The sequence below is a fragment of the Nanorana parkeri genome, unplaced genomic scaffold (genome assembly GCF_000935625.1).
Source record: "Nanorana parkeri isolate BGI_ZX_2015 unplaced genomic scaffold, ASM93562v1 scaffold54, whole genome shotgun sequence".
Lineage (NCBI taxonomy): Eukaryota > Metazoa > Chordata > Amphibia > Anura > Dicroglossidae > Nanorana > Nanorana parkeri.
The window spans coordinates 1,396,458-1,410,443 of NW_017306322.1; the positions used below are offsets into that span (position 1 = coordinate 1,396,458).

Genomic DNA, 13,986 nt, shown 5'->3' on the forward strand with positions numbered 1-13,986 from the left:
CTGATCTCTTTGGGAGGTAACATATACCTGTAAGCATTAAACTAAACATTATTTAGCACACATAGTGGAAAATATCTCGAAGGTTTGCTTACCATGAGCAAAAAAATAAATAAATGCCCTTTTCATCTAAAACATCCCTAAATGTTGCCCCACTGTTTGGCAAACATGTTTATTCCGTTTTAACCCTGAGTTATGTGATCTATTTTTTAAAAGAAAATACAAAGAGCATTTTTGAGGAGCAGGCTTGGTTTTGGAAGAGTTTAGTTGATTTTTAATTCATATACTATTTTATATTCCATTTTTTGTGTGAAGTCACAGGCAGTTGCATTTGTGGGATATGTTGTGTTCAGGCTTCTCTCATTCTCTGTAGTGCTCATCAGAACTTCAAAATAGCATCAAAGCTGACATCAGGAGTATGTGCACTCTATTCAGCCAAATAACCCGGGATGTTTTATACTGTAGAAACTCCTTGAAGGAGAAATATTGGGAGAGTAAAAAATACTTTTACAAATACTTAAGAGTCGGCACAGGATACTGCAACTGTCTCGTGCCGGCTCTTTATACTGTGAGCTGATAGCACATCACTGATCCCCACAGGGATTTCCCCTCCCCTCTGTGTTCCTCCAGGGACAAAGTGGAGGGGGCGGGCACAGCTGGTTCTGGCTCTAGATAGGGTGAGTCAGCAGTCAATCAGGCAGTCGGGTGGATCCAGATATTATTGTCGTGATCCATCCCAGCTGCAGTGTGGCTTTGACCAATAAAAACGTTTAGCTTTACTTCTCTTTTAAGTACACCTCCACTCAGTGATAACTGATAAATGTAATTTCTCAACAGCCACCAGGAATCAAAAATCTAATTTTCAGCTGGTATTTTGGTTTGGTAACAATTTTCCTTTTAGGGACTATAAGGCGGGTGATCATGTTTACCTTGTTCTGCTCTCATTTCTGTAGTATAGCACATATTGCATCTTAAATGTTGATGAGTGTGCAAACACATAACAACTACTAGAGAGTGGATTCCACTAGTGATAATTAGAAATATTTGTGATTCTGCTACTAAGGAAGAGTTGCTGCTGACAGAATCACACATGTTACGTGGAGCTAATATAGAATTTTTTCTCTTTAGATGTTCCCAGGGTTAAATAATTTAGTCCTAGGTACCAATTAATGTAGCTGTGCCCCCAACTGGTACTTGGTAGATTTGGTGGGTGACAAAATGTTGAATTATGCCTAATGGAAGATGTACATGGTTATCAATCAGTGAGCAGCTAGTGCATTTCAGTAGACATTGCTAAGATGCGCTCTCAGTTTACCTTCAGGGCCCATTCATATCATTGCAGTGTGTTAACACAATGCACAATTTATTTTTAATGGACCTTCTCATTGCTTTGCAGCGCAACACTGCCAAAAATGTTGCACATATAATTTTTGGTTCATTGTAATGTATTAACACATGAACCAATGCAATAACCTGGGCTTTATGTGAGGCATTGCAATCAGGTTCAGAAAGCTTTTGTAGCCCCCATCACCCTTTGTGAGGTGGCTACTAGAAATGTAGTGATTGACAGAGCGGTAGTCTGGCTGAATTATATTTGGCATTTATTTGGTTATTTTATAGGTGTTCTGGCATTGATTGTACCTTCCTGAGTGGAGTGTGACTCTGCTGCAGTGTGAGACAACCAATGAGGGACACTGTGAGTGTGTGTGTGTGCAGTCCACCAGCCAATCACTGGGGCTCTGTTAGCCAGTGTTGCATGCTGGGACAGGGCATATACATATATATACACACACAGGTGAAACTCGAATAATTAGAATATTGTGCAAAGTTAATTTATTTCACTAATGCAACTTAAAAGGAAAAGGTTCTGTGCCAATCCCTGTTTAACTGTGCTGCAAATGGATCTACATTGGAATACTACTGTAAAAGGGACTGGTGAGTCTGGAGTCTGTGTCTGTTTCACCCTGGAAGTCTAGGCGACTATACCCTCTCTCCCAGTGTGGCCATGTTAATAAAGTTCTTCAGCATCATACTTCTAGACTATATGTCAGCTCTGTTGGTCACTAAAAGAGGACGGTCAATGCTAATCGGGCAGCTGGTTGCTAAAATCCCTAGATAGGCTAGTGATGACCCAGGTTATTCCAGCGGCTCACTTTCATAGTCCATGTGGAGGACCTGAAGGACTATGTCACCCCATGATACTGTTCTGTGCCATCCTTCTACAGAGGGAGGGGCAGAGAACGAGGGAACACTGATTTGTGGTCAGAAGGAAAGAATGCCATAGGGATTTAGCTAGGAAGGCAGCCAGCTATAGGAGTACAAGAAACATTTTAGAATGAAAAGTCATTCAGCAAAATGTGCATCTTGGACTGAAGAGTATCTTTATTGCATGGTGCCCAATATTGGCAGCATCAACATTTACTGTTAAAGGAAATCTGTAGTATAAGATTTACAGGGGGGTCTTTAGGCTGCCATTGCCCACCAGTTATTTTTTTTCTGAGTCACTGTCCTGGAACAAGTCTGCACTAACTGATTAGGCTTGAGAAAGAGGCAGAGCCTCGAAACGCGTAGCAGCCGACAGTTAGAAACCTCCCCTTGCTATTTCCCCTCTGCATGACCGTGACAGCTAGAGGACACACCGTTTGCACAGACCTAGGAGGTCCCTGAACGGTTCGGCACTGACACCGCCTCCTGTCCCTACCACCGCGGCTCAGCCTGGCCAGCTGAGTCCGTGTTGACAACGATCATCTGGTACAATACTTGTACTTGCTCTCCGATTACACTCCCCATACCACATGAACATCAGACCAGCTTCCACTCTATATGCTGTCTACAAAACGTGAGTTCTCTCTACAGTAGTAGCACTCTTTCTTTGTGTGATTTTAAAGTTAGAGTTCACAATCTGCCTATTTGATCCAGGTCTGTACCTTGGAACACAATGAAGCCGCTGGATCAGCATGAAAGCCATGCAACTCAACTCAGAAGAAGATGTCAGCAATTGCAGTCTATGTATTCTCTCAGTTTTCTTTTAAAGTGACACTAAACTCAGGAGTTAAATGTTAATAATGCATTCAAGTCCCTTTACTATTAATCAAAATGTATCTGATTGGTGTGTCACTCGGCTGTAGATCCTCAAATCATCTCTGAATTGGTGTCCTTCCTTCTGGAGGGTGGTGACTTTTGTTCCCCATGATCCCTGTGTAAAGTGCCACCACTCCAAGCTCACTCCTGTGATGGACTACAATCTCACGTTTAGTTTACTCATTTGTATTGAAATTGTAGTCCATCATGGGAGTGTGCTTGGAGTGGTGACTACTTTACAATACACACAGGGACCATGGGGAACAAAAGTAGCCACCGTCCAGAAGGAAGGACAATAGCAGCACCAATTCAGAGATAGATCTACAGCTGAGTGATACATAATGTATATTTTTGTTAATCGTTAAGGTACTTGATTGCATTTTTGAGATTTAACTCCTGAGTTTAGTGTCACTTTAAATTACCAATGTCACAATGCCAGTGCTACTTACTTCCAGATCTTACATTAATCTGTAGAGTCACTGTACACTGTGCTGGTGAGCTATGATGTTTAAAACAATTTCACCTACAAGTGTCTGGGTCTCATCATACCTCAAATACAGATCTTTAAATGTAAACAGGACACGTGACAAAAAAATAGCTGTTGATTCGGACTCCACACAGGGCTAATTGAGGAATCGACATTGCTTCTGTGGCACCCTTTCCACCCATGGTATGTGCAATTACACAGCTATTAATTAATGATTAATGATGTGCTTAGGGATTGAGATAGATTAGACAACAAGCGCTTTGTTCCTGTCCCCATTTGTTAGCTCTGCTTGATCAGGGCCAGTCTTGCTTGCTGTCAAGTGCAGATGCTGGATTGAAGTGCTCTTGAAATGTCATTTTAACCCAATCCTTCCAATTGCAAATGCTAATTCATCATGCCAAGCCTACTCACCAGTGGAAAGGTTATTTCACTTGTGGCCGGTATTATTTATGATTTTTCAAGTGATATAGTCATGGGAGATATCGATGTATCACTTAGATATTTTGCACACATGCACATCCCGGTCACTTACTGTTGCTGCATGCTAATCCCTCAAGAAATGGGAATGTTTCCTTGTCAGCAAACACATGATTTTCTTCATTACTTATTCATGAGGAAAGGCCAACATTCTTCTTGTATGAGAGGATGCCGACTTTGTACTCCAAGCATACAAATCAGGTCTCTTAAAGAGACAGGCAACAGCGGTAAGAAAAGAGAATGGTAGCTAACGAGGGCAAAAATCTCACACCATGGTGTCACCGATTTACTACGGTACTACAACATTATGGTTGATAACTGAAAAGTGTTCCCTACTGGCCTTCTTAATATCTGTAACACTCAAACATAATGGTAGTAGCAATATTATTAATATAGGAGTATGTGTATGCAAACACACAAACAACCACTGTACTATTTATGTGAACATTAAAAAAAATCATAATAATAACAATAGTAATAATAATAATAATAAAAGCAATATTGAAACAATAACTCCTTTAGCATTTCCTGACTTAATAGCACATATGAATGCAAACTACAAATAGCTTTTAACTCCTTCTACACCAACTGTTCTTTGACATACTTGCACAGTCTTTCACTGAAAACACCAAGACAAATGGGAATAATGCATACAAGAAAACACATTTTTAATTATTAGAAGAGTTCTGATTGTAAACTGACATTGATGTATGTACACAAAAACACATTTACCTTGAATGATCACAACAGAGCGGTCTTGGACACATATGTGGACATCACACACAGACACACATATAGGTTCACTGTGAGTACTCACAGTTCAGAATACAGGAAATGTAGGTTGCCCATATTGTCTATATAGTTGGCAGGGCTTAGCCAAGGTAGAACCAATAACAGAAGAGCCTTCATTTTTGAGCGCAATGTTGATATGGCTTCCTCCTGACAATTTCTTGCCTGCTTTTAATCAAAAAAGAGGTTTCCAGTATTTTTTGGCTGTTGGTTTGCTGCTTGGTTGTATCAGATGTAGAACGTCATTATTCTGATTGTAATTTCAAACTAAGCAAAGCAGGAAAAAAAAACCATTGACCTGTAAGAGGATTAGTTCATTTGGATGCTAGATTGCTAGAGATGTGGAAGGTTTAGAGACAATGCAGCATGGATGGCGAGACACTGACTTATGCTGTGAAACAAGGCTGATGTAAGGTAAAGGGACCAGCCTCCTGCACGACACAGAGTGGTTCTTTATAAACAGCTGGTACATTTACATCACTGGCTAGAAGCAGATGGGTTGTGAGAGCTTAGGCAGCCAACAAGCTCTGACTGCTTGATGCTGTGCAATGTAAATATATACTGTACAAAGCAATGTGATACAACCTCTTCAAGGAGATGTACCTTTGCAATCAGTGTTTATTAGTGGGCTCTGTAATATTCTAGCATAATAATAAAGTGTACACAGAAAAATCTTAAATCCTTTCTTTCTTGCACACGTTATTGCTGGACAGCTCCACTCAAAACTGATATAACCAAATTGCACAGTTGCTGACAAGTTGGGTGACGTGCTGGCCATAAACATGGGACCTGTCACAATTTTTGCCTGATGACACAAGTAGTACTGTTTATCCTTTACTCCTCTCCATAGGAGGGTACAGGATCGGATGCACTGCTTGGAAAATAATGAGCTCCATTGACCAACAAAGGTGCTTTTTTTTGCCCCCTATTTCATTAGGAATCACCTAATTATCACACACATTGCCAAAAATCACAAGCTGAGGCAGAGATATTCCCACCAGGGTCCATAGTTGTTGCCATAAAAATAAATGATGCTGCTTGGATCCCCTGATGGATTGAGGGTTTAGAAAGGAACTTGTGGGAAGGGGCAAAGCAAGAAAATCTCATCCTGGTGTCTCAGAAAAATATAGGAAAATTGCAAGTGGTTTAACACACCAATCCCACCCAAACGTGAAATATACGCTTTGGGTGACACAGAAGCTGCCCTTTAATAATATTTATGTAAACAGAACTTGAATCTTAGTATCAAAACTATAATGTAGCACTGCTAGACTATATAGTCATGTAATACTTCATTAGGTGTATTTTTTATGCAGTAATGCCGAAACAGAGAACCAGAAAATTGCAGCCCACCCAAAATTAAAATAGACGTTTTGGGTCACACTGAAACGTGCTACAATATTTATTATTTAAATAGAAGTTTAATCTTAGTATCAAATCTATAATGTAGCAGCGCTAAATTACAAAGTCGCAATAATACTTTATTAGAGGTATAGACTATGTGATAATAATACTATTGAGACATTATTAGAAAAGACACTATTGGTATATATTGCACCCTAACTAGTGAGCAACTTTTCATTCTATCATGAATTCATCTTCTGCACCTGGCTGCCCTGCCAGCCAAATCCCAATAAGGGCCCATTCACAACATAGTGTTGCGTTAATTGCACGGTTCTCTCTTCTCTATTAATCGCATAGTATTGCGGTACCGCACATTGCTGCTGGAGGTGTGCTTGGGGGTGCCATTCAAACGAATAGCAATGCAACACACGTCCTGCACTGTAACGTACAGTATGTGCATTGCATGGTAGCGAGTGTTAATAGCACAAAGCTGTGCGATTAAAGCAATGATATGGTGTGAATGGGACCTAACTGACATTATTTTCATCTCCTACGGCTCCTCATTCTGAATCTGGTGAGGCAGACAAGTCATACAATTTCCTATCTCAGAGCACACATAAGCAAAACACAGAATTATGTGATAAGAGGCTGCAGATCCAACCTAGAACCCCTGGGAAAATAGAAGATCTTTAAAGCAGAGTTAATTTAGGCAATGCACACCTGACTTCCCGTATAGTAACTCAATAAATGTAAACTATAAACTGTAATTTTTTGCTATTTTCAGGTGATGTTGCAGCATTGCTTGAGTGCAGAGCACCATGGCGCATGGGTAGGCAAGGAATGTAGTGTTCCACAGTGCGATCCATGACAATACAATCTGAAGGTTTTGACCTGTAAAAAGCTGCTATCAATCAAAATGCATGGGGCTATCAACTAGGCTGACTACGAGGCCACAGCTGAGGAGCTGAGGGACACAAATTGACCACGTGCTCACCAATCTGCTTCTGTACATGACATGGTCAGAATACTGGAGGAACAGAAGAGGATTAGCAGGATCACCAGGTATTTCATCATAAAAATCAGGCTTACATAAAATTAAGATACAACCCTAAGCCCTCATTCACACTGGAATCGGCCGGCACATACAGATCCGTGCTGCGTGCAGGGCTGTACCAAGCAGCTCCCGGGAAGGACAGGTGCTGCGTGTGATTAGTACGCAGCCCCCGTCCTTCTCTATGGGACTACGTGGCCGTACGCCCCCCTACGCTTACCCACCCTGCATGTCCGCGAAGAGGAAATCCATCTGAGACAGTTGTCACCAAAAAAGCAAATGAGCCCTTTGAAAGATTTTCCTTCAGCTTCTGGCAACTGTAAGGCTGGGTTCACACCTAGGCGTATTAAATATGCGCGTTTGTTGCACGTTTTGTGCCTGCGAGTTTAAAAAAAAAAACCTGCTGTAAAAAAAACGCGTGACAAACGCGCGTTTCCGAGGGCTACTTGGCTGTATCCCAATGGATACGCGCGGCAAATACGCCCCAAAGAAGCTCCTGTACTTTGGGCGTAGGTCGTTTTGCAAAGCGTTCCTACGCGCTGTAAAACGCCCAGGTGGCAACCAGGCTTAAAACTTTGAATAAATAGGGAGGAGAAATCATGCCAGTAAGGACACGTGGCAGTAAAAACCCAAAGCATATCTGTTTTGCATATAGATATGCTTTAAAGTCCGTTTGAGTTTTCATTTTGAATTGGCAAAATACATTCCGAATGCGGCAAAACAAAAGGTGTGCAAAGTTGTACAGTTTGCTCCAGCTCTGACTCAGCAAGGGGTGTGTCAGACCTTTGCAGAGAGGCCGCTGCTTCCACACAGGAGAGTGGTGTAAAATGAACAAAAGGAGGGAAATGGAAGAGAAATTCATTTTGATGTTCATATTAAGCACAAGAACATATATTTTGTATAAAGGAACTGTATATCCATTTTGAGTGAAGACTGAACTTTTACACAAGAGTGCTTTCACCCCTCCTTTCTTAAAAATTTAGTCTCACAACCTCAAGATATCGCCTGACCTTCTATAGAGTTATACAATCCCATTTGCTAGATCTGCATAACATTCAACACCACCCCCTTTCTTATCTTATAAAAACTTAATGTGCCACAATGAATTTTAGAGATGTTTAGGGTCAAACTCTGTGATATGTGTCTTACTGTTCTCTTCAATATTGCATATGGATAAAAATCAGAGTCTCAACCAGAAATATCCACGATGAGAGCAAGGGTCCTTCTCTCCAGTATGCTGGCAGGGGACAGACTTTTCTACTCACGACATGGCTACGTTCTAAGGAAAACAAACTATCAGCCCTCATTCACACCAAAGCATTTCCAGAAGTGCAACAATGCTCAGCAGGATTTCCAGTATATTTTATGGGACCTGTTCACACCTGAGTGATGTACTTCCGCTTGTTGCTCCGAAAAGTACCAACGCTTTTTAGAGCAGGATCGCTTGTTTTTGGCCCCCATGGACTTCAATAGGTCAGGCGAATATCCTTAAATAAGCCTTATAGTGTCCTTTTTGCACATTTTACTCACATTTGTGTGCCTGACAACTAGTCTCCTTCTCCTAGAAACGTCAAGACTTTAAAAGGAGAACTATGAGGTGAGTGCTTTTCACTCACCTCATAGTTCTAGCCGACCTGTGACAATGAGACTGTCACAGGTCGGCTCAGTAGATCAGGAAGTGAGCGAACACATACCGGCGTTCACTCACCTCTCGATGCTGTCATGGCTCTCTGCCGTGACAGGGGAGTGGCTGGATTCCCCCTCCCCGGTCCTCCAGCACTGACTGGCGGAACGGACGGAGAGGGGGCGGGTACAGCTGGCTCTGCCTCTAGATAGGCAGAGCCAGCTGTCACTCATGCAGCTGGGCGGATCCAGACATAAATGTCGGGATCCGCTTCAGCTGCACCGTCTCAGTATACCGTGAGCTGTAGCTCGCGGTATACTGCGGTGTCTCAGTATACCGCAAGCTGTAGCTCGCTGTATACTGAGCTTAGGGTGACGAGAGGACGCTAGTTTGTGTCCTCCCGTGAGGTCAACCAGCGGAGAGGTTGAAAAAGCCCTAACCCCATAGTTCTCCTTTAAACAAAATGGAGCAAGCAGGAACTTCCATAGTTGATGTGGAGCAGTTCATTCAGCTGGTGAGGCCATGCAAACATTTCTACAACCACAGTGATCCACATTATAAGGCTGGCCATACACCTATCAATTTTTTTGATTCAACCAGCGGGCTGAACAGTAAAATGTATCCATCAACACAAACAGTGTGTGGATCGAGGAATCCCGCTGTCTACATTGGGGTCTATTTACTAAGCTGCCGAAGGATCTAGCCGTAGCTTCGGCTAGCTTCGGCCCCAGGACCCCTTCGGTTCAGTAGAACCGAAGAGCTGCTGTTTACTATAGCCCGTACAGCTCCCAAAGTTGGCCGAGCGGCTCAGTTGAGCCGAAGGCATATGCCTCGGCTCGACTGAGCCATGCTAAAAGCCGAAGCTGACCGAATGGCCGGCCATTGGCCGGCCGACAGCCTGTTTCTGACAGCACTTGCAGAGAGATCAGCGTCCCTGGTTACCAGCTAACCAGGGACGCTGTCATGACACACTGAGAGCGGCCTCTCCGTGACTCAGTGTGTAATGACAGATGGTGTTCCTGGTTACCAGGTAACTAGGAACGCCATCTGCCATTCCGACCCTGGACGCTCTGGGAGTCTAATAGGCTCCCGGCCGCCAGGAAGAGAAACACTTTCTCCCAGAAAGGTCCACTCTGCTCGATCGAGTAAAACCTTTCCCGCTCGGTTTTTTCTTTTTTTTTTCTTCTGACATCGGAGCCGTTGGCTGCCGTCAGAAGAAAAAAAAAAGAAATCACCATAGGGATGCATAGCTAGATTCCTATTTGCTATTTCAATTTGCAATAGCCAGTAGCAAACTAGCTATTGCACCCGCCCACTGCTGCTGTCAATCAGTTCTCCATCAGGTCCCCGTCTAGTGACAGCAGCAGAGGGCGGGCGCAATAGCTAGTTTGCTATTGGCTATTGCAAAGTGAAATAGCCAATAGGAATCTAGCTATGCATTCCTATGGTATGTTTTTTTTGTCGTTGACGGCAGCAGGACCGCCCAGCCAATAGAAAACAGTTGGGCGGAGCTAGCTGTCACTGCTAGCTCCGCACAATCGGTTTCTATTTTTTTTCTACTTTTTTAACTATTTTTCTATTCTGCTTGGTCCCAGAGGGGGACCGAGCAGAACAGCCGAACCAAATGCCGCTCATGCTGAGCATGTTCGGCCGACCCGAAGGCACACAAAGCCACCCGATGTACGGCTGTACCAGCCTGAAGTAAATAGCCGAACAGCGTTCGATTCACTTCGCTTGGGGTCGGTTAGTCACTCAACTGCCTATGGCAGCTTAGTGAATAGACCCCATTGTATTCTGACAGGTGCCGCCAGATCAGCTCTGACCGCTCTAAAATTTTCCAGCAGGCTGCTTCAATCAGCTGATCGAGGAATGCTGGCTGAAAGGGAGCTGACAGCCCCACACACTGTACGAATTTCCGGCCAAAATTCGACCAGTGTATGGGGACCTTAAGGATTGTGGCAAGTGGCAGAGGGAGAAATGTTTCACAGATTGGGATGCATACCCAGCCTCAAAATAAAGGTAATTTTATATATGTCTGCAGGACCCATTTTTTTTTCTTTGAATGGTATTGATACCTGAAGGTATGTTTTTAAAAAAACACTTCTGCATTACAAAGTTGTTAAGGTATTTTCATGATGAGATAGCACAATACACCACAACGCAAAAAAAACTAGGAGCAAGATACAAAGAAGGCAAGGCATAATGATGTCACAGATACTGCTTTCCACTGGCCAAAACTAAAACGCATACCGCTTGAAAATGCACCCAAAACACACATTTAGGTGCATACAATGCGCATTAAAGTGTGTGAAAACCTGATAATGCAGACACCCTAGTGTGAACCAAGGTTTTGCACAGCTTTTTTTTTCGAGGCACCTGGAATATCTATAGCTGATACAAACTAAATGTTCAGTTGCGCTTTAATGGTTTCTTAATAAATACGTAAAGTACATGGCATTGTACAAGGGCTGTCACGACATAATTTCTTTTGAAAATGCTAGTTGCCTGTCAGTTCCTCTGACCTGACCTGTACAGTGAACAGTACAAAAACTGCAGTGAGTGTTTGAAAAAAGTAGGAAACTCTTATTTCTATAGTTGTCCTAGGTTGGTGATTCAGAAAGCTTTGAAGCCAGAAATTGTAGCCTTCTTATTTCTCCCATGATAGGTTTCCTTTAACTTTATTAATATTCTGTTATTTAAAACTATTGCTGCATAATCCAAACGCTTTATGGACCATGCAAAGGCAAGCAGATAGCTCATATTAATAAACAAGGACATGGTCTTCGTCAGAATACTTTTGTTATCTTCAAGAAAACACAAGCAGTCAGATTGCCTCGGCAATGACCTCAGCACTAGTCTTTGGGGAACATTCTTTTCACTAAGAAAGATAGTATGTTGTCTAAGCCATCCATCCTTAAATAATTCTTCCGCAAACAGCCAGCGGTGTCCTATGGAGCTGTGAATTTACATACACCGGATGATTTTATTCCTTGATAAGCTAAAGGGAGGAAAACACTTTAAAAAAAGCTAGAGATAGAAAATCTTAGAGCCAGCAGCTGTTTGAAGAGTTCCATCCATGCATTTTAGGTGATGGGAACTGGTACTTGTAACTGGCTAATCTTTTGTGTAATGATATGTGCAGGGTATTGAAATTCTTTGTGTATTTGGATCTGTAGGGATACAGTTGTAACAATAATCTGGCTAGGTTAGCGAGAGACTAAAAATAGCTCGTTTCCCAGCTATGCCCTGCTCTTCGAGAAAGGATTTTATTCATTGATAGTAATTCAACGTCATTTGCCTTCTGGCTAGAAGATATTTTTCCAGTTGCATTCCTGCACGTGTTCTTGACGTCTACCCTACATTTTCCAGATCAGATCTCTATGCTTACATGTGTTATGGCTCATTAGAAGACAAATACCAAGATCACATGATGCCACCGACAATTATTTAATAAGATAAGCTTTGTACAGTGCTGGAATTGGCACTTGTTCAGAGAAGACACATCCTCTATAAACATTCTCAGGGTGGTAAAGCAAAGTGGGATTTTTAGTGAGCACATATTTTAAATTTTTATTGCAGTGTTTAGCTTAAAGTAGATGTAAAGCCTAAGTGAATGACATTTAATTTGCTAAACCATTGTATATCATAAACAAATGGCATTTTGTAAATAAAATACAGCTTTAACCTTTTTTAATCATTTGTTGTGTTTCAGTGCTGCTGATCTCCTGCAACATTTTTGCACACAATCTGACTACCTGCAATCTAGCGATGGTTGCATGGCATTTCACAGGTCAGGTTTCCGGATGGTGACAATCCTGAACCATGCTGTAATGTGTTGCAATAACCACTTGTAATCATCATCAGAAGCCTATGTGACAGGGTGACACCACATCAGCACATTTGCGAGATAGGGACAGAGCATTGTCACCATAGAAGAAGAAGTGCCGGAACAAGGACCTTAAAGCGGACCTTTACCCATATCTTTTAAATAACAACAAACACGCCTTTGGAAATGTTTAGTAATGACAATCTACAAACACATACTTCTAGATCATTGCAGGCTTTGTATTCTTTGCATACCTTATTTCTCTTTTATTTCCCAGTCTTCTGACTGTGGCCATGTTTACTGAGGCCAGATTACTAGCTCTCCTTTTACTTCCTTGATTTCTGGCACATGTGACTAGACATGTGAGTAGAAGTATGGACACCGGCACTCCAGTTGCAATACAGATGCGTCTGTTTATTGACAAAAATGCAGCATAGTCACACTCAGTGCAACGTTTCTGGGTCTCGCAGGAACCCCTTCCTCAGGCAGAATGTGTGATGATTGAGGAAGGGGATCCTGTGAGACCCCGAAACGTGATTATAGTGCATTTTCGTAAATAAACAGACGCATCTTTATTGCAACTGGAGTGCCGGTGTACATACTTCTTTGTGCATGTTAACGGCTGCCATCTGTTGATCACCACTGCACCCACCTTAATTAATTTGGAATAAGCGGTCAGGAGTGCGATGGGTTCACGGACTGCACATCATCTCAGGGAGGAAAATGCCTTTCCCTGAGATCTCGTGAGATTACAGATGAGATTTCCCAGCAATGCTCTGCTGATGACAAAACAATCCCGGTGTGCATTGCGTTGGCATACTGAAGTAATTTGCACTTTCAAAGCAGGAAGTGAATGCTCTGCAAGTGTAAGTATTTTACAATCACAGCATTTTACACCTGACATGTCTGTGTTATTATTATTCCTCATACATAGAGGGATGCATTGGTAGAATTAAATTTTTGACTGTAAAGGTCCGCTTTAATCGCAGAATCACCAGCTATCATTTTAATAAAAGCTGCAGATCTAAACATCTTCAAATTACTCAGAAATATAATAACATTAAATTAAAGTTTATATGAGGTTTTCATGATTGGGTTTAGGCCTCTAGTAATTTTTGAAATGACTTTCACAAGTCCATATTTTAAAAAATTGGTTTGAATATAATGCATTATACATTAGCAGCTAGAGGGAGCTAGTATTTGACTTGGCTCTATTCCTCCCTGCTTAAAGCTAAACCAGAGCTATGACTGTAATGCCACATGATGCAGCTGTATGGTCCTTATTTAAGTATGGAGGCTCACTGTACAGG

General features: G+C 42.1%; 1 protein-coding gene across 4 annotated transcripts in view; it reads right to left on the minus strand.

The window, feature by feature from the left end:
- Positions 1 to 13,986, minus strand: part of LNX1 (ligand of numb-protein X 1) — a 143,411-nt gene that overhangs the window by 114,746 nt on the left and 14,679 nt on the right. For 2 of the 4 annotated variants that reach the window (XM_018575760.1, XM_018575754.1), the window contains exon 1: positions 4,860 to 4,989. The exons of the other annotated variants lie outside the window; for them this stretch is intronic. In XM_018575760.1, coding sequence (XP_018431262.1) covers positions 4,860 to 4,951 — 92 coding nt within the window. In that variant the 5' untranslated portion in view covers positions 4,952 to 4,989. Of the gene's footprint in view, positions 1 to 4,859; positions 4,990 to 13,986 lie in introns of those variants that run through there. 4 annotated transcript variants of the gene reach the window in all.